The sequence below is a fragment of the Phocoena phocoena genome, chromosome 12, assembly GCF_963924675.1.
Source record: "Phocoena phocoena chromosome 12, mPhoPho1.1, whole genome shotgun sequence".
Classification (NCBI taxonomy): Eukaryota; Metazoa; Chordata; class Mammalia; order Artiodactyla; family Phocoenidae; genus Phocoena; species Phocoena phocoena.
The window spans coordinates 49,577,366-49,593,288 of record NC_089230.1 but is presented as its reverse complement, the minus strand read 5'-3'; the positions used below and the strand labels follow the sequence as shown (position 1 = coordinate 49,593,288).

Sequence of the window (15,923 nt, the reverse complement as noted above, 5' to 3'; positions counted from 1 at the left end):
AGAACCTATGGTTCCAAAGGCCTAATAAATTTATATGTGGACTTTACAGAAAAAAAATATGCCAACGTCTTCTCTACAGTGTGGAGAAAACATGTGCCTTCAGAAAAGGAGCTAAGAAAAACAAGAGAAAAAAAATCCCTCACACTTATTAAATACAATTTGAGCCATATAACTTTGCTGATCCTATCAGCCCAGCTAACACAGTCCATAATTTCTACTTCTTTTAATGATCCATGTATCATTTTCACAGACTTCTTATCACTTGTTCTCTTCATCTTGATGTCAACTTTACCTATTCCACAAATTAGTCACTATTTCCTGACTTGATTTAAATTCAGACTGTAACTCTGTGGACTTGGAGCAGGTAAGAAGTTAGGAATTTCTTAAGATTGATTCTATTTGGGAACATTTTGTTTCAAGTATCCAGCTGGGTACTGTGGGAGATACAGACATGAATAAGGCATTGTCCTGGAGTCTAGTGGGGTTTTGAAGGAGAGAAGCTTAGCATAATCTTACAACAGCATTTCTGGAGCAAACCCCAAAGAAGTGCTGAATTTTACATTTCAACATTTTATATACACTTCTACATTTCTCCTGCATTCGGGTTGTAGGAATGCTGCGGCATTACTGACCTGGCCTAATTCTTCCAGTTACTTAAAGTGTTTTTCATTTTACATTGTTCTGCATGTTTACAAAGAAATGTCTGTAATCTCCAAAGCACTTGTGGGTCATTTGTTAAGAAATCCCATAAGCACCTAATTCAATTGGAATGCAGTGACTGCTATAGAAACTTTAAAGAAAAACAACAACAAAAACCCTCCCCGAATGAATAGTTTTCAAAAATCACTTGGGAAAGGAGTTTGTAAAAAAATCAGCTAGTTATATGGTAACATTTTTTTCACAAAGTTTTAAAATCTATAATTTCAGTTAAAAATTAACGTGGGAAGGCCCGCGTGCCGCAAAAAAAAAAAAAAAAAATTAACGTGGGATAAAATGTGTGTTATTCCCAAAAAGGTTCTGAACGATTCCTTCGCTCGGATCTCTCTTTAAAGGTAGCCCTTCTCGAAGTGTAACTCCCGCCTGGACCGGCCCTCGCCCTCTGGACGCAGATATCCATCCAGAGACAGCCCATCCCGGCCGGGACATCCCCTCCCTGAACCTCGACCCCCGCCACTAGGAGGCGCACGACTCGGAAGCGGGACGGGCCTTCCCGCCCTTGTGGTTGTTTCTTCGCGGTTACCTCAGCGGCGCTCTTCGCAATTTGAAAGCTGGAGCTTTTGAAGAGCCCCACCACCTTCACCTGTAGCGGCTGCTCGTGCGGCGTCTGCGAGCTGTTCGCCATGGCTGCGCGCAGGGACTCCTCGGGTCACAAACATAGCGCGTCGCCACGGCAACCACGCGGCCCCGCCCCCGCCGCTCGCCGGAAGGAGGGGGCCGGGGGCGGGGCGGTCGGCGAAGGGCCGGCCTTTCCTCAACTTTGTGCCTGTTGATGTTGAGGCGGTCGAGAGGCTGGAGAGGGCGCGTGGGCGGCCGCCACCAGCGACGAGCTTCGGAGAAAAGGAACAGGGACCCCACGCCTAGCGTGCGTCAGCGTGGTTCGCCGCCGCCGCCCCCTCCCCATCCACGGACCTCCTCTGGGACCCCAAGCCCAGGGTCCTCCAGCGCGGTAGTCGCCTCCAGTCAGCGCCTGATTTCACCGCAGATCGCCTTTCCGGGTTGCCGCGCAGCCAGGTTGGGGCCAGCCGGCCGGTTGCCCGGGTAACGCGGGAGTCAGTCCCCGGGCGCCGGCACTTCGGGGCCGCGGCCTTCCCGGGAGAGCGGGAGCAGGGCGACCACCTGTGCGCGGTTCCCCGCGGGGAAGGCCGCCCGCCCGCCTCTGTCCCCAACGCGGCCGTCGCTGCGGAGGCCGAGCCGTCCCGCGCCGCCGAGCGTCCCTGCCATGAAGCCCAACTTCTCCCTGCGACTGAGGGTCTTTAACCTCAACTGCTGGTGAGTGCGCCCGCCGACCCGGGTCTGGGGCCGCCGTCCCCCTCGCCAGAGGCAGGAGGCCTTTCTCACAGCCAGCCCACGGCGCTCCCCTGCCCTACACCCTCGGGGTGCGGGGCAACCCCTACCTCCGGGGCCCGCACCTGGCCCCAGCTCCGTTGCTGCCCCGAGCGCCCCAGCCGTCACCTCCCCTGCGCTTTTCGTCCTCAGGGGCATTCCCTACCTGAGCAAGCACCGGGCCGACCGCGTTAAGCGCCTGGGAGACTTTCTGAACAGGGAGAGCTTCGACCTAGCTCTCCTGGAGGAGGTGGGGCCGCGCGGAGCTGGTGTGGAAGCCCGGCGGGAGTGGGGGCGGCTGGGGCGCGGGCGGGGGCTCCCGCCCTGGGGGAAGGACCGGCAGGTATCGTCACCCCTCCCCTCAGGTGTGGAGCGAGCAGGACTTCCAGTACCTGAGGCAGAAGCTGCTCCCCGCCTACCCAGCAGCACACTACTTCAGGAGGTGAGAAGCCCACCGGCCCCGAAGCCTGATCTCAGCTGGAGGCCCTTGGCCCTGCCAGCCAGCCCTTCCCCGTGCTTCCTGCTTCCGCCTCCCTCTGCCCCAGCGTCCTCTCTTCTGAGTGTGGGAGCAGGAGAAGGTGGAATGAGGAAGATCTAGCTCTTCAGCTCATCAGATTTATCATCAGGCCATCCTGTCAGCCCACGTAAACGCCGTCTCTTTGAGCTTTGATCTGGGGTGGTACCAGCAGCAGAGGGAGAAAAAGTAGCTGATAAGAGCTGGGAGACAAGGGAGGGGAAGGGGGCTGGGTATTGCTCTCCCTGCTTTTGTGGCTCTTGACTAGGACTTGGCTTTTCAGTGGCATCATTGGCAGTGGTCTCTGTGTCTTCTCCAAACACCCAATCCAGGAATTCACCCAGCACGTCTTCACCCTCAATGGCTACCCCTACATGGTGAGCCTGTCCTCTGACCTCTTCCACCTCCCTTTCCCACCCCGCCGCCCCCTAACACATGGTAAAGGAGGTGGCCTTCCTAGGGCTGCAGGGGATGGGCAGAAAGAGGGTAGCAGTGCCCTGAGTTCCCGCCCCCTCCTGCCTACAGATCCACCACGGTGACTGGTTCTGTGGGAAGGCCGTGGGGCTGCTGGTGCTCCGTCTGGGTGGATTGGTGCTCAACGCCTACGTGACCCATGTGAGTGAGGTGACCCATGTGAGTGAGGGCGGCAGTGCTTAAGGCTGGGACAGGCGGCCTGGTCCTGGGAGGGAGAAGATGGGACTCCTCCTTTAGCCAGGCTGCCTTGGGGTGAGGCGTGGCAGCAGGATCTCCTAAGGCCAGTAGGCAAGGTTCACACATATTTTACCAAGCGGCATGCCAAGTGACAGATGCAAGCTTGATTTACTCCTGCCCTTGGGACCCTCAGTCTCATCTGCAGTTATCTCCTCTATCTTGTTCAGCTCCATGCCGAGTACAATCGACAGAAGGACATCTACCTAGCACATCGTGTGGCCCAAGCTTGGGAACTGGCCCAGTTCATCCAGTGTGTGAGCCTGGGCTTGACAGGGGAAGTGGGATGGGGCCCAGGAACTGAGGGTGGCTAAGGCCCCACTTTTAGGGCAGAGCTGGTGAGGGAAGAATTCTGCCTTACCATCTTGGTTCCCCCAGCCACACGTCCAAGAAAGCTGATGTGGTTCTATTGTGTGGGGACCTCAACTTGCACCCAAAGGACCTGGGCTGCCGCCTGCTGAAGGAGTGGACGGGACTGCAGGATGCCTATCTGGAGACTCGGGACTTCAAGGTGAGGACCTGCCTGGTTATTTCCCCACCTACACCCTCAGCCTCTCTCCCTCCGCCTTCCCCCTACATCCTCATTCAAGCCCACTATTCACCTAGGGTCCTGAAGAAGGCTGTACGATGGTACCGCAGAACTGCTACGTCAACCGGCAGGAGCTAGAGCAGTTCCCCTTGGGTATCCGCATCGACTACGTGCTTTATAAGGTCAGGCGTCTCCCTGCAACATGCCTTCAGCCTCTGTCTCTCTTCATGGCATATCAGCCTATGCTGATTCTTTGTCTAACTAGTCTAGTCGCTATCAGTGGCGGCTGGAGAATGGGATAGCCAGGAACTGGTTCTCTGGGAAAGGCGCTCTCAGAAATTTCTCTCTGGCTCTTTTTCTAGGCGGTGTCTGGGCTATTCATCTCCTGTAAGACTCTCAGAACTACTACAGGCCACGAGCCTCACAGCGGCAGCCCCCTCTCCGATCATGAGGCGCTGATGGCTACTCTGTGTGTGAGACACAGCCCCCCCCAGCATAACCCCAGCCCTACCCATGGTGAGTCAGCCCCATCCTTTTCCTTGGCCCTTCCCCATGGGGCAGCCCCATCCCTCCCTCAGACCCTCACTCTCCCTCCCCACTGTCCTGCTTTGTTCTAGGACCAGCAGAGAGGTCTCCGCTGATCAGTGTGCTAAGGGAGGCCTGGACAGAACTGGACCAAGGCATGGCTCAAGGTCGCTGGTGGGCCACCATCGCTGGCTACGTGATTGGTCTAGGGCTTCTTCTCCTGGTGTTGCTGTGTGCCCTGGCGGCTGGAGGAGAGATCAGGGAAGTTGCTGTACTGCTCTGGACCCCCAGTGTAGGACTGGTGCTGGCAGCGGGTGCATTCTATCTCTTCCACGTGCAGGAGGCCAAGGGCTTGTGTCGGGCCCGAGCCGAGCTCCAGCATGTGCTGGGAAGGGCAAGGGAGGCCCAGGACCTGGGCCCAGAGTCCCAGCCAGCCGGGCTCCTGGGGCAGCAGGAGGGAGACAGAGCAGAGGAACAATAAAGCTTGACACTTTGGTGGCGCTGCCTTTTTCCTTGTAGAGGCAGTGATTGGGGCCAAGGGTCGGTGTGATTGTCACAGTGTAGACCTTCAGGCTCCTACACAGCTGCCGCCCCTGCACACTCCCCCACCTCCCCCCTGTAGGCAGCCAAAGTCCTGTTTACGGCAGAAGCTTTTTTATTGTCAACGGTGAGGCCTCTCCCAGGCAGCCCCGATGAACAGGGTGGCACTGTCCTGGGGTGAGGCAGTCTTCCTTGCAGAGAAGAAGACAGGCAGCCTACCCTCTTCTAGCCCTGGGGCCCTGGCCCCGAGGCCAGCTCACTGAGCCTGCGCTCCTCCTGGAAGCGGATGAGGGCATCTCGCTGGTTCACCACGTCCACTAGCTTCCTCAGGACCTGGTCCTCAGCCTGCCGGTCGGCAGCTGTCTTCAGGGTTTCTGAAGGGAGGAGGTGAAACTTAGAGAACAGAGAACGAGGAGGACGGCAGGAGAGGCACAACCTAATCCCGGCCTGTGTGACTTCTACAACCCCAGCTGTTCCCCACTCTGAATTTGGTTTATCAACACTAATGGTTTTCTAGCATTGTTTAGCAGCAACACCACTTTTAAAGGAATCTTGTGTAAAAGCCCAATTGTGCAGCTGTGATTGAACTGAAGGCACGGAATGTGGGCCTGGAGCCCCATCCTCTGGCTTCCTGCAGTTCAAGAAGCAGTTCAGAAGACAGTTCAGCCTCAGAGGTGCTCAGACTAGAGGACTGTTGCCTGGGCAGTATCTGAGATCACGAGGCTTGTGCAAATACCAGCCTCTCCCCACATCCCACCTACCTTCCCGGTTCATGTAGGTTCGCAGTTCTTGGTCCAGCTGCCACTGTTTCTCCTCCAAGTTCAGCTCCTGCACCCTGTGGGGGGCAGGGATAGAAAAGGCACAGGTGTCTAGGGTGACCGAAGACCTGGCTGTGGGGCCTGGCTCACACGCCATTGCCCCCCACGCCCCAACTCCGACACCCCTTACGTGATCATGAGCTCAGCCTCCTCGGCCACCAGGCTGTTTTTCTTCTGAACAAGCTGTAGCAACTGTTCTAGCCATAGTGCCTTTTGCTGTTCGGGGGAACCTGACAAGAAGGAAGAAGAGGGGCCAGTCAGGCTTCTAAGCAGGGTCACAGGAATCACGGCATGAGGAGCAGAACCTGCTGTGGGCCACAGCCTGGTAGTCTGGGGGTCGCTGGGGGTGGAACACAGGGCCAGGAGGCAGAGGTGTCCTAGGCTCACTTATCCTCCCTGTCTTCACTCACTGCTCCGGCTCCTCAAAGCCAGCTCCAGCTCCGTGCCCTTGGCCTCCAGCTCCCTCAGGGCAGCCTCGATCTCATTTTGTCGCCGTTGGATGGCCTGAGTACAAGGCAGAAGGCCCAGGAGTCTGCGGATTGCTCAAGAACAGAGTCCCAGAGGAGCTCTGATACCCAGTCTCAGAACTCTGATCCCGTTAGAACCTCCGGGAACCCCTAGGCCGCACCTGAGCCTTGCAGAACCGCTTCATCTCCTCCTCCTTAGCACGGCGTAGCAGAGTCCGACGCCACGTTGGGTAACTGTTCATGGTGCCTGAGTTCTTAGCCAAGTTCCACAGAACCTACGACAGGGTCAGGTGGATAGGGGTTGGGAAAGCTCCATTTGAAAGGGACCAGAAAGACCCTGGGCTGGAAGTGGGATAAGTTCTGATAGAAAAGGTGGAGGCCTAGAGACATGAAAGAGACTGGGTGAGAAGACATTCAGAGTCATTTGGGCTCAAGAGGTTGGGTGCTGTGGGTTTCTCCCGGGCAGGGGCCAGGGTATATTTAGTGGATGCGTGCTGGCTTGGGCAGAATAGGTGGCCAGGTTCTTCCCACTCACCTGTTCTGTGTCTGAGTCCAACGGCACGTCTTCCTCTGCTTCCTCGTCACTGGAGCAAGGACTCTCTTCTTCCTCCTTCTCCACGGCCACAAGAACTAAGCAGAGAAGTGGATATGGGCTGAGATCGCAGGACCTCCCTCCCCATTCCCCACATCCCCGTCCAAGAATCTGAATACCACCCTCCCATCCCCACCCTGGGCCAGCAGTTACCTTGAGGGCTCTGGACTGGCATTCTCCAGCCCACAAAGCTTCCCTCCAGGGCCTGGCGGGCCAAGACGGAGCAGCTTCGGGGGGGCTTGGGTGGAGGCTCCATTTCCGGGTCAGGGGTGAGATGAAGGGAGGATAACCGCTGGCGTTCTGGGCTGGAGAGGCGGATCAGCCGACGGGTGGGCTGGCTTGGGACAGGACTGGTCTCCTCCTGGGGGGCCCCGGGAATCGAGGGGCGTGATGGCATGTTATTCTCACTGTGTGTGGGAAGGTCCTAGAAGAGCCACCATATGCTCTGGTCAGTGACCTGCCCAGTGTGGGTTGAGGCAGCCCCTTGAGACAGATGTGGGCCCTGACGTTCATTCATTTATGCCGTCTACCGAACAGTGTGAGGCAGTGTTCTAGATACTTGGGATTCATCAACAAGTAAGACAGTACAGAGATCCCTGCCATCATGCAGTTTACACTCTAGTGGAGAACATTCAGTTACCCCCAGCAAAGTCTCAGGCTTAGAGAGCCCTTTCCTCTTTCCCACCCCCCATCCCACACTTCCACAGCTTTTACCTGACTCTCAGGGCCTCTGTTGCTGCTATCCTCTTTGTGGCCTGGCTGGGGCAGGTGCTGGAGGCAGTAAAAATGTCCTGGGAAGGCGGGAGAGGGGAGGAGCCATCAGATGCAGGCAGCCCGGTGAACAGATGTTCAGTTTATCAGGGAAGGTCGGGGTGACAGGCCTCTGCATTGGCTGATAAATTTCTACCAGCCTCCTGACTTCTCAGAACCCCGCATTTGGGGCTTTGGAGGGGACAGAGGAGACGGAGCTCAGGAGAAGAAAGTGTCATCGTCAGCCTGCTTCCACCTCATGCCCAGCACCCCGGTTCCCCTCCACCTTCAAGCTCCTGGCCCCCCCAAGCAGGGCCAGACCCAGAGTCCCTCTGAATGCCTCCCAGGCCCACTCACCATCTCCTGGGTGCTGCCCGTAGCCACTTGGCCATAATGTGGCCTCACAGATATGGCAACGGAAGCAGCTCCGGTGGAAGAAACGGCCATTGGCACAGAGGCGTTCCAGGATATAGAGGTGTTCCCCACACAGTGCACACAGATCCTCGGCACTGGCCTGCACCAACCCCCAGGCCGCAGGTCAGCTGGAGTCCAAGGCAGCTGCCAAGTTTTTCCCTTCCCCTCCCTGCCCTTCCAAGGCCTCTGCCTGCAGACAGGGCCCCTGTTCTCACCTCCTGGTATTGGGATGGGGGTGTCACCGGTACATCAGGCTCTGGGACAGGTGGCTCCTCAGTACTTGGGGTCTCAGCCTCTACCTAAAAAGGTAAGTGCTCAGGCCCAGAGGTAGAAGGGCAGGATCAGCTGGGGAGTCCATGTGTACAGATGAATAGAAAGGACTGGAAGGGGAAGGGAGTGAGACTAGGAAGCGAGACTGGATGGTGCGGCGGGAGGTTACAAGGAGCTGGGGTGGCGAGCAAGGCCTGGGGGGACAGGATATGGGAAAGAGTACCTCAGGGAAGGGACTGTCCGGCCCCTGCGTGCATTTACCTCCACACGAGGCTTCTTGCCACCAGCATCCTCCCCATTTCCCTGCAAGAAGTCCTACGTTCTGAGCCCCCAGTTCTCCCCTTCCCCCATTCTGAACATCCTCATCACCCCAGGGATCCCCACAAGGAACCCACTGCCCAGGCCAACCCCACCCAAACTCCCCACCTGGGCCCGGGTCCGTTGCAGGGTCCTCTGCAGTTTGCCAAGGAACAGCACAGCGCTGGCAGTGCCCGGGGAGCCTTGGCTGACTGGGCCTGCTGGGAGAATCAGGGTAGATGGGGGGCCGATACTGTACCCCCCAGAACAGACAGCTATGTGCCAGCCCAGAAGGATAGAGGATACCTCCCCCCCCCACACACACACACACACACTTCCTCTTCACCCCACCCCGTCCTCCCCACTTCCTCTTCACCCCACCCCGTCCTCCCCACCTCCGGGTCACCTGGGTTGTGAGGTGTGCTCTTGAAGGCACTATGGAAGTGGCTGAGGTAGGCAATGAGGCCCAGTGGGTCATTCCCTGCCACCATTGCCTGTGCAGACAACACGGGCGTGATGCCCAGCTCATGCTCTGCCATCTTCAGCGCCCAAGAAGTCGCTTCCAGAGCCCCGACTCCCTGCAGCTCTGAGGGTTCCCTGTGGGGCGTCAGGGAGAAAGGCCAGTGGGAGACCAGAACTTGCCCCATGGAAGGGGGAGAGAGCAGTAGGGGAGGGACATCAGGAAAGGGAGGAGAGGGCATAAAGGGTTTTCATTCTCTGTGCTACATACCCCCCACCCCTCCCATGACAACAGCATCTGGCCTTGGGGGGCTTCTACCACTCACAAAGCTCTCCGTATTGAATGCATTTGATTCTCATGGGCAGGCAGAGTCAGGCGGGAAATCTATCTCTAGGGAAGCAAAGTGACTAGAGCAGGATTATTAGCAAGGGGTGGCCTGGGACGCAGCTGGGTGTGCTAACTCCTACACAGTGATCACCCACCATTCCACACTGCCTGGAGAGGGAGGGGCTATCAGGGACCCCCAAGCCCAATGCCTGACTCACAGCAGGCCGGGCCGCAGCCGGTGCACGAGGGCACACAGAGCCAGCCCATCCACCCAGGAGGAAGACAGGTCGGTGACGTGGACCCCTGGGTACCCAGCCGTCTGCTCCTGGCACCAGTGTAGCAGCTCCTCCTGGGTGGCCACCGACCCTAGGAGAGGAAGCCACGCTGTACTGAAGGCACCGGGGCCCGCAGAGAGCCCAGCTGCTGGGTGCGGGGTCTATATGGGAGGGGGAAGCAGGGACCCACGCCTCCTGGGCACCAGCCCAACACTCCCTGTCAGCAGCACCTCCTTCATCCCACTTTTCTCATTTGAAAAAATCTTTCTGGCAATAAAGTAGGGGAATGAATAGAGTGAAACCACTGCTGGCCACAGAGAGGGCAGCAGGCTATGAGCTGAGGGGCAAGGGAGGCCCAGAGACTAAAAGGAGAGGCAGGTTTGGGGTCTGCAAGGCGGGAAGGGGCAGAACAGCTGAGAAGAGTGCAGCTCCGCTGCCATCCAGCTGCTGCGTTACAGAGGCTGTTAAAGTGCTGAAATACTCCACACAAGTTGGCAAATGGCTGCTGCTGAGCACCCCACTGCCCTGCACTCTCCAGGAGGCCCCAAACATCTCCACCACCCAGCAGTGCTCCAGCACCCTGCTCCCTGCCGCCAGCGTCTACCACTGTTCTGATCATTGGTGCTTGTGCCTCACTGCTTGGTAAATATTTTGGACATGGCCACGGAGGAAGGCCTGCTCACCAGTGGCCGGCTTTCCTGAGTCTGTCTTGTCACTCATTCTCCGCACAGGCTCCTTGGCCTCCACATCATACAGGTCTCGTACCTAAGGCAGCCCCTTTCAGGTCTCCAGGCAGGCGGACCACACACACCCCGGCCACCCCACCCAGTCCATGGGGGAGGGGCTGCCTGGGTGGGACTCACCCACAGGGCAGGGACTGGGCAGACCACAGGAGGGAAGGCCTGACCTGGGGTGCGGGAGCTGACCCGGGAAGTCTTGGCGGGCGGTGCCAGGGGTTCTGACCTGACTGGGGGTCACGGCCCGGAGGTTCAGGTTGGGATAGCGGGAGGCTGGGTCCAGCCCATACTGGGCCACATTGCGGTGCATGTTTTCTGGGGATGTCTGTGACAGGAGCTGGTACAAGCTCTCTCTGGGGAGATGAGGGCAGGGTCGGGCACAAGTGGGAGGGCACCATCAGCGCCCACCCCTCCAGAAGTGCCAGGCCTTTCCTTCGTTCTCTTTTCTCTACTCTCCCATCTACTCAGCCAGCATCCCCGACCCTACTCCTGACTCTTGTCCTATACCCAGCCCTGCCCCCACCCCGCCCCCCAACTCCCCAATTCAGGCCTCACCTCTCTGCCAACACCTCTAGGGGCCCAGCGCCCTCTGCCCAGCGCTTCACCATCCAGGCGGCGTCAAAGGCTGCCAAGAAGCCCCGGGCCACTCCAGTGCCCAGGGGCCAGAAGGGCTGCAGGGGCAGAAGGACAGGAAACAGCTCAGGGAGAGTCCAACAAGGGTGTCCACGCCCAGATGACCGCAGGGCCATAGCAGAGGGGGCCGTGACACACCAAGCCACCTTCTGCTCCTCCTTACAAGAAGCAGACCTTTTTATACCCCCTCCTTCCCACGAGGCTGCTTCCTCCCCCAGCCAGGGAACCCCTGTACCTCCTCACAAGGGGTCCGGAGAGCCCCTCCCCAATCAGCGAACACTGACCCCTCACCTCCACCAGGCAGTCCCCAACCAGCCCCAGCAGCAGGCGGGCGCCATGCTTCTCCTGCACCCGAGCAGAGCTCTCTGCCCGCATCATGCTTGTGAAGTCAAAGGCAGAGACGTCGGGCCGCCCGTGGGCATCCTGGGCAAACTCCAGCTTCCCGAGCTTGCCGTGGGTGGCGAAGTCGGCAGCTGCCCGAGCAAAGCGCTGCAAAGCCTCGGGCGCCACATTGGCGCTGCCCAGCAGCCGGTCTGTCTCCGGCCAGTCCTATGTGGCCAACAGATCAGAACCAGCAGGGTCAGTTGGGCCATCACATCCCCTTAGGTGTAGAAGGTACACATCCTGAGGCCCCAGGAACGGGCTTCCCCAAACTACACAGCAGTTGAAGGCTGAGCTGGGAGGAGAATTTGAATGTCCAGCCCCTCACGCTCGAGCCTTGTCCTCAACTCTCAGCCTGCCGCTTGCTGGGGGTCCCAGGTCCCACCCTGCCTCCAAGGCCCAGTATCATTACTGTTACCATACACCTGCTTTGGACAAGTCACTGAACTTCTCAGAGCCTGTTTCCCCATCGTTTAGAGAAAACGTACCTAACTTCTCAAGGTACTCGTGTGGATTAGGTGAGAAAATGAACATAAAGCTCTCAACAAAGTACCTATCACATAGTAGGTGTTCAACTAGTTCATTCAGCAAATACTTTCAGGGTGCTTACTACATAGCAGGCACCATTCTAGGCACTGGGAATCATCAGTAAACAAAAGACGGACAAAACCCCTGCCTTCATGGAGCTTACATTGTGTAGTCCTGTGGCTGGTATAAGGTGTTTAGCCCAGAATATGATTCAGGTTGCCACGTAAGTCCCAGGGGAGAAGAGCTTATCGAGGTGGAGGAAGTGCCATCGCAGAGAGGATGGACTCCCTCCACACCCAGGGAGAGACTGTGTCCAGGCCTGGCACCTACCTCCCAGGGCCCACCACCCAGCCCCTCCCTGCCTGGGCCCAGGCCCCACCTGACGCAGCACCCCCAGCCGTAGCAGGCACTGCTTCTTGGCTGTCATCACAAAGTAGTGGGTGTCATCCTTGTAGTACACGATGTTCTCCAGATCAATGCCTGTGGGGATAGGGCAGGGTACAAGGAATGTGCCTCGTCGTCATGTGTCACCTCTCCAAATGCCCCAGCCATGCTTGACCTCTGAGAGCTGGGATCACAGCTCAGCCTACAGCGGCACCTCTACCCACACACACACAGGGGGGGCCCATGAGTTCTGGTGGCACAGCGGACCATCTGTCCCAGGCCCAGGAGGCCTAAAGGTGTGGAGCAAAGTGAGAAACTTGGGTGGGGTGGCAGCTGGGAGATGTGCACCACATAGTCCACAGGCTTGCAGAGGACAGCCTGGCTTCTCCGACCGACCGGGATGTGCACACTCCAGGGGGCGTGGCAGTGCGAAGCCAAAGGAACCATAGGGCATCTTCTGGAAGTACCACTTTCATTTTGAATATACAGCATTTTGTTTTGCTTTGTTTTTTTGAATTTTATTTTATTTTTTATACAGCAGGTTATATAGCATTTTTATATTAAAGCATATGTAAAACAGCACAAAGCAAAATCCCATGCATTTTGCAAGAGATTTCTAAGACTCGTCATGCTGGGTGGCTGAGTGGGGCTGTGGCTGCTGAATCCCTGGGGGCTCAAGTTCTTTGCTGTCAAGACCACAAAGATGGAAAAGTATGGGATTCCTTGGACTGTGGACAGGTCTGAGAGGGAGAGGTGGGAGGCAGGCCACAGTGAGGCACGAGGAGGGCAAACCCTGTGAGGGTGGTCCTGACCTGTGGCTTTAAGCAGGCTCTGGAAGAAGCTCTGGTTGTAGATCCTGGCCACGCCGCTGATCTCGGGCACCTGTGTCTCTTCCACCGTGCGCCCGTTCACAAAGTTGGCCGTGATGCCAATGGCCAGTTTGCCACGCATTTCTCGCACTGTGAAGCCTAGAGGTGGGGACAGGGGGGTGGTGGCAGGAGGACGACTGGTGTAACAGCCTAGAAAGGCCCACATGGAGCTCAAGATGCTGGCTTCTTCGAGGGAAGGGATCACTCACCTTCAGGGACGAATTTACCTCCAGCTGCAGAGATGAGGACATCAAATTCATAGTTGGCCAGTTGGGCTGGGGGGCTGGGCTGGAGCTGGGCACGCCAACCACTCCCTGGGGCAGAGGGTGTGAGCGGCACAAAGGTGTGGAAATCTGAAGGGGCCCCTGTATTCCCAGGACAATCCAGTGAAATAATTAAATAAACGTTTAAAGGGCTTTATGGTTTAGAAAGCAATGACACACTGTCTATCAAATTACACCTTCACAACAGCCATGGAAAGTAGATAAGGAAAAAAATACTTGGGGGTCCTCAGGAGCAGAGAAGTACTTACCCTTTCTGGGAGGGGGCTGAAGGCCAGTGAAAGTGACACCCCAGTGAATTTCCACCCCCAGCAGTAATGCAACTTTCAACAAAAGCAGCTGAAGCTGCCGGATGCCTGGAAGGGAGAAGACATTAGGAACAGGGACCCCAGGTTCCCCCAGCCTTCCCAAGCACCAGTGTGTTCCTGGTCAGAGCCGGAGAAGGTCTGAGAGATCACTCAGTCCAACTGCCCATTTCACAGGTGAGGGCCCTGAGTCCGGAAAGCCGCCTGGCTGAAGTGAATCTTACCCACCCTGCCTCTCGGCCGGCCCAGCGGCAGCCCCCCGACCCCGTCCACTGGCCTGTCTCCAGGCCCAGGCTCACCCGCCCCTCCAGGCCACCACGTGGTGCTCACTGATGTGGTCCAGGGAGCCTGTGCAGAAGCGCCCGTAGAACTTCTTGGCGCCGAGTGCCCGAAGGTCATGGATGGTGAAGGGCCAGAGGTGGAGCACGTTGTGACGAGAGAACTTGGTGCGCTTTTCCACCAGCACCACTCGGGCCCCAAGCATCGCCAGCTCCACAGCAGCCCGCAGCCCACAAGGTCCAGCACCCACCACCAGGCACTGCGAACACACAAGGCAGCGTCGGCCTGGCATCTGGCCGCTCCTCTGACTCCCCCCACTCTCCAGGCCCCATCCCAGGCACCGGGTACCCACCTTAGTGCTGGTGCAGGCCCGGCCCTGCTGGTAGACAGGCTGGCTTGCTCTCTTGTCCAGCTTGGCCCACAGCGACTTGGCACTCCAGTAGTTGAGCTGGGCCTTGATCTTGTGGTACTGGGGCAGCCCCCCACCGGGCTCCAGCCCCAGGGCCCTGCATAGCCCCTGGAAGCTGCTCAGCACATCCTGGCACAGCTGGGCCTGCAGGACGCTCTCAAAGTGGGCATGCGCTGGGTTGATGGAGGTGGGTGAGGCCATGGAGACCTCGGAGGCTCCCAGGGAGAGGCAGGGGCACGTGGCTGCTGGAGAGAAGGAAGGAAGAGAAGGGAAGAGGCTGGAGAAAGGAGGAAGGGAAAAGGAAGGGGAGGAGAAGAAAGTCTGGTATCCCCAGGGAGCTCCAGGTCCAACCCTGATTGGCTCTGCTCCTCACTGCCAGCTGCTCCAGAGACAACTGCTATCCCTTCCACTCCAAGTGAAATTTGCCAAATTTGGAAATGAAAAATCAGCAGTCCTGGGCACAGATGGCACACGGAAAGCCAGGGAGCCTCCAGCTCAGCCTTCTTGCTCAGGGATCTCCAAGCCCTGCTCCATCTCTGGGGCCCAGGGGACAGGAATTCTTACCCTGCCTTCTCGGGGCCCTGGAAGCAGAGCACGGGGAATTTTTCGGATGTGAAGAGGGCAGGGCGCCCAGGAAGAGAGCTTTCCGTGCAGTACAGACAGGGACAGATCTAACACCGGAAACCCCAGCTGCTAGGCACACGTACTGCCCTATCTCACCCCAAGCCTCCCTGTACCCAGCACCCTCGGGGGGCTCAGTGTGACGCTGGGTGTGGGGTGCATCTTATGCCAGGGGCAAAGTTCTCCTCCTTAGCGCTGCTCATTGCCTCACCACGGGGAGGAGATGGTCTCTAACCCTGTAGGTTCCACTTCCCACCACCACAATACTGCAAGGAACAGCCCCAGGATGTTGCATCTGACTGAGTAACACACAACTGGGTCTATTTCTGACTCACTGTGGTCAAAATACTTCCCTCGTGACTTGCCACTGCTCCAGTGGGCCACAGTACGGTTGGGGGACTGCGGGGGCGACAGGGCAGCAGGGTTCGCCCCTCCCAGCTTCCTCTCACTCCCATCGACGCCCCACCCCATCCCTGCATGCTCTCCCAGGAATCTCCCGAAACAAGGCCTCCCTTTGTCCCCTTCTCCCTCGCTCGGGCCCCCACGCAACTTGAGGGGTGTTGGAGAGAGCTTTCTCACGCTGGGACCCGGAGGAATCAGAGGGCACGGGGATTCCTGGAGAATTGCCCACGGGGGAGTTCGAGTAGGAGGGTGGCACTCATGGGGGGAGATCCTTGGGCTGATCCCCCTCACGCTGCTCGGTCGCCTCACCGGCCCCTGCCCGAACCCAGCGGCCGGGCCGAAGCAGGAGATGAAAATCGCCGCCGCAGGTCACCTGGATGGGGGCGGACGGAACGTCAAGAAGGGCGAAGGTCTCTCTTAGGGGGTGGGAAGGAGGAAGACCTCGGCGAAGTGGGGAGAGGGGGGACCCAATCTGGAAACACCAGGACAAATAATGTGCGAGGGCTGGACCGGTCTGGAAGGATGGAGAGGGAGCTGGACCACTGGCAGCGGGGGTCGGGGGTAC

The 15,923-nt window shown here is 58.0% G+C and overlaps 3 protein-coding genes across 4 annotated transcripts in view; 1 reads left to right on the top strand and 2 right to left on the bottom strand.

Annotated features, from left to right (window-relative positions):
- The window catches only part of PPIL6 (peptidylprolyl isomerase like 6), a 34,252-nt gene extending 32,878 nt beyond the window's left edge, over positions 1-1,374 (bottom strand). Inside the window, exon 1 of the mRNA XM_065888977.1 lies at positions 1,241-1,374. Coding sequence (XP_065745049.1) covers positions 1,241-1,342 — 102 coding nt within the window. The 5' untranslated portion in view covers positions 1,343-1,374. The remainder of the gene's footprint in view (positions 1-1,240) is intronic.
- A 410-nt stretch (positions 1,375-1,784) lies between these two features.
- SMPD2 (sphingomyelin phosphodiesterase 2) lies at positions 1,785-4,813 on the top strand. Its single transcript, XM_065889034.1, has 10 exons — positions 1,785-1,989; positions 2,197-2,293; positions 2,409-2,485; positions 2,841-2,934; positions 3,083-3,172; positions 3,436-3,518; positions 3,644-3,776; positions 3,872-3,976; positions 4,157-4,310; positions 4,412-4,813. Exons 1-10 carry the CDS (start codon positions 1,940-1,942, stop codon positions 4,798-4,800), a joined length of 1,272 nt encoding a protein of 423 aa, XP_065745106.1. The 5' UTR covers positions 1,785-1,939; the 3' UTR covers positions 4,801-4,813.
- Positions 4,814-5,084: 271 nt separating this feature from the next.
- MICAL1 (microtubule associated monooxygenase, calponin and LIM domain containing 1) lies at positions 5,085-14,536 on the bottom strand. 2 transcript variants are annotated; one of them, XM_065889238.1, is made up of 24 exons: positions 14,279-14,536; positions 13,978-14,185; positions 13,594-13,698; positions 13,271-13,375; positions 13,005-13,160; positions 12,188-12,288; positions 11,191-11,448; positions 10,822-10,937; positions 10,493-10,619; positions 10,213-10,294; positions 9,473-9,620; positions 8,874-9,064; positions 8,597-8,685; positions 8,432-8,473; positions 8,116-8,199; positions 7,844-8,000; positions 7,451-7,527; positions 6,890-7,160; positions 6,680-6,774; positions 6,306-6,419; positions 6,088-6,181; positions 5,808-5,907; positions 5,621-5,694; positions 5,085-5,233 (listed from the first exon to the last, which is right to left on the bottom strand). In XM_065889238.1, exons 1-24 carry the CDS (start codon positions 14,534-14,536, stop codon positions 5,085-5,087), a joined length of 3,201 nt encoding a protein of 1,066 aa, XP_065745310.1. The 2 variants fall into 2 exon arrangements, with proteins under 2 accessions (XP_065745310.1, XP_065745311.1); XM_065889239.1 differs by lacking the exon at positions 11,191-11,448.
- Positions 14,537-15,923: the final 1,387 nt, after the last annotated feature.

Bases quoted from the DNA above. Each gene is read 5' to 3' on its own strand.
- SMPD2 (XM_065889034.1), top strand. From the start codon at position 1,940: ATGAAGCCCAACTTCTCCCTGCGACTGAGGGTCTTTAACCTCAACTGC. The intron at 2,294-2,408 runs GTGGGGCCGCGC...CCCTCCCCTCAG, and splicing joins ACCTAGCTCTCCTGGAGGAG to GTGTGGAGCGAGCAGGACTT. The intron at 3,173-3,435 runs GTGAGTGAGGTG...TATCTTGTTCAG, and splicing joins TCAACGCCTACGTGACCCAT to CTCCATGCCGAGTACAATCG.
- MICAL1 (XM_065889238.1), bottom strand. From the start codon at position 14,536: ATGGCCTCACCCACCTCCATCAACCCAGCGCATGCCCACTTTGAGAGC. The intron at 13,699-13,977 runs GTGAGCACCACG...TCTCCCTTCCAG, and splicing joins AGGCTCCCTGGACCACATCA to GCATCCGGCAGCTTCAGCTG. The intron at 10,938-11,190 runs GTGAGGGGTCAG...CTGCCCCTGCAG, and splicing joins TTGGGGACTGCCTGGTGGAG to CCCTTCTGGCCCCTGGGCAC.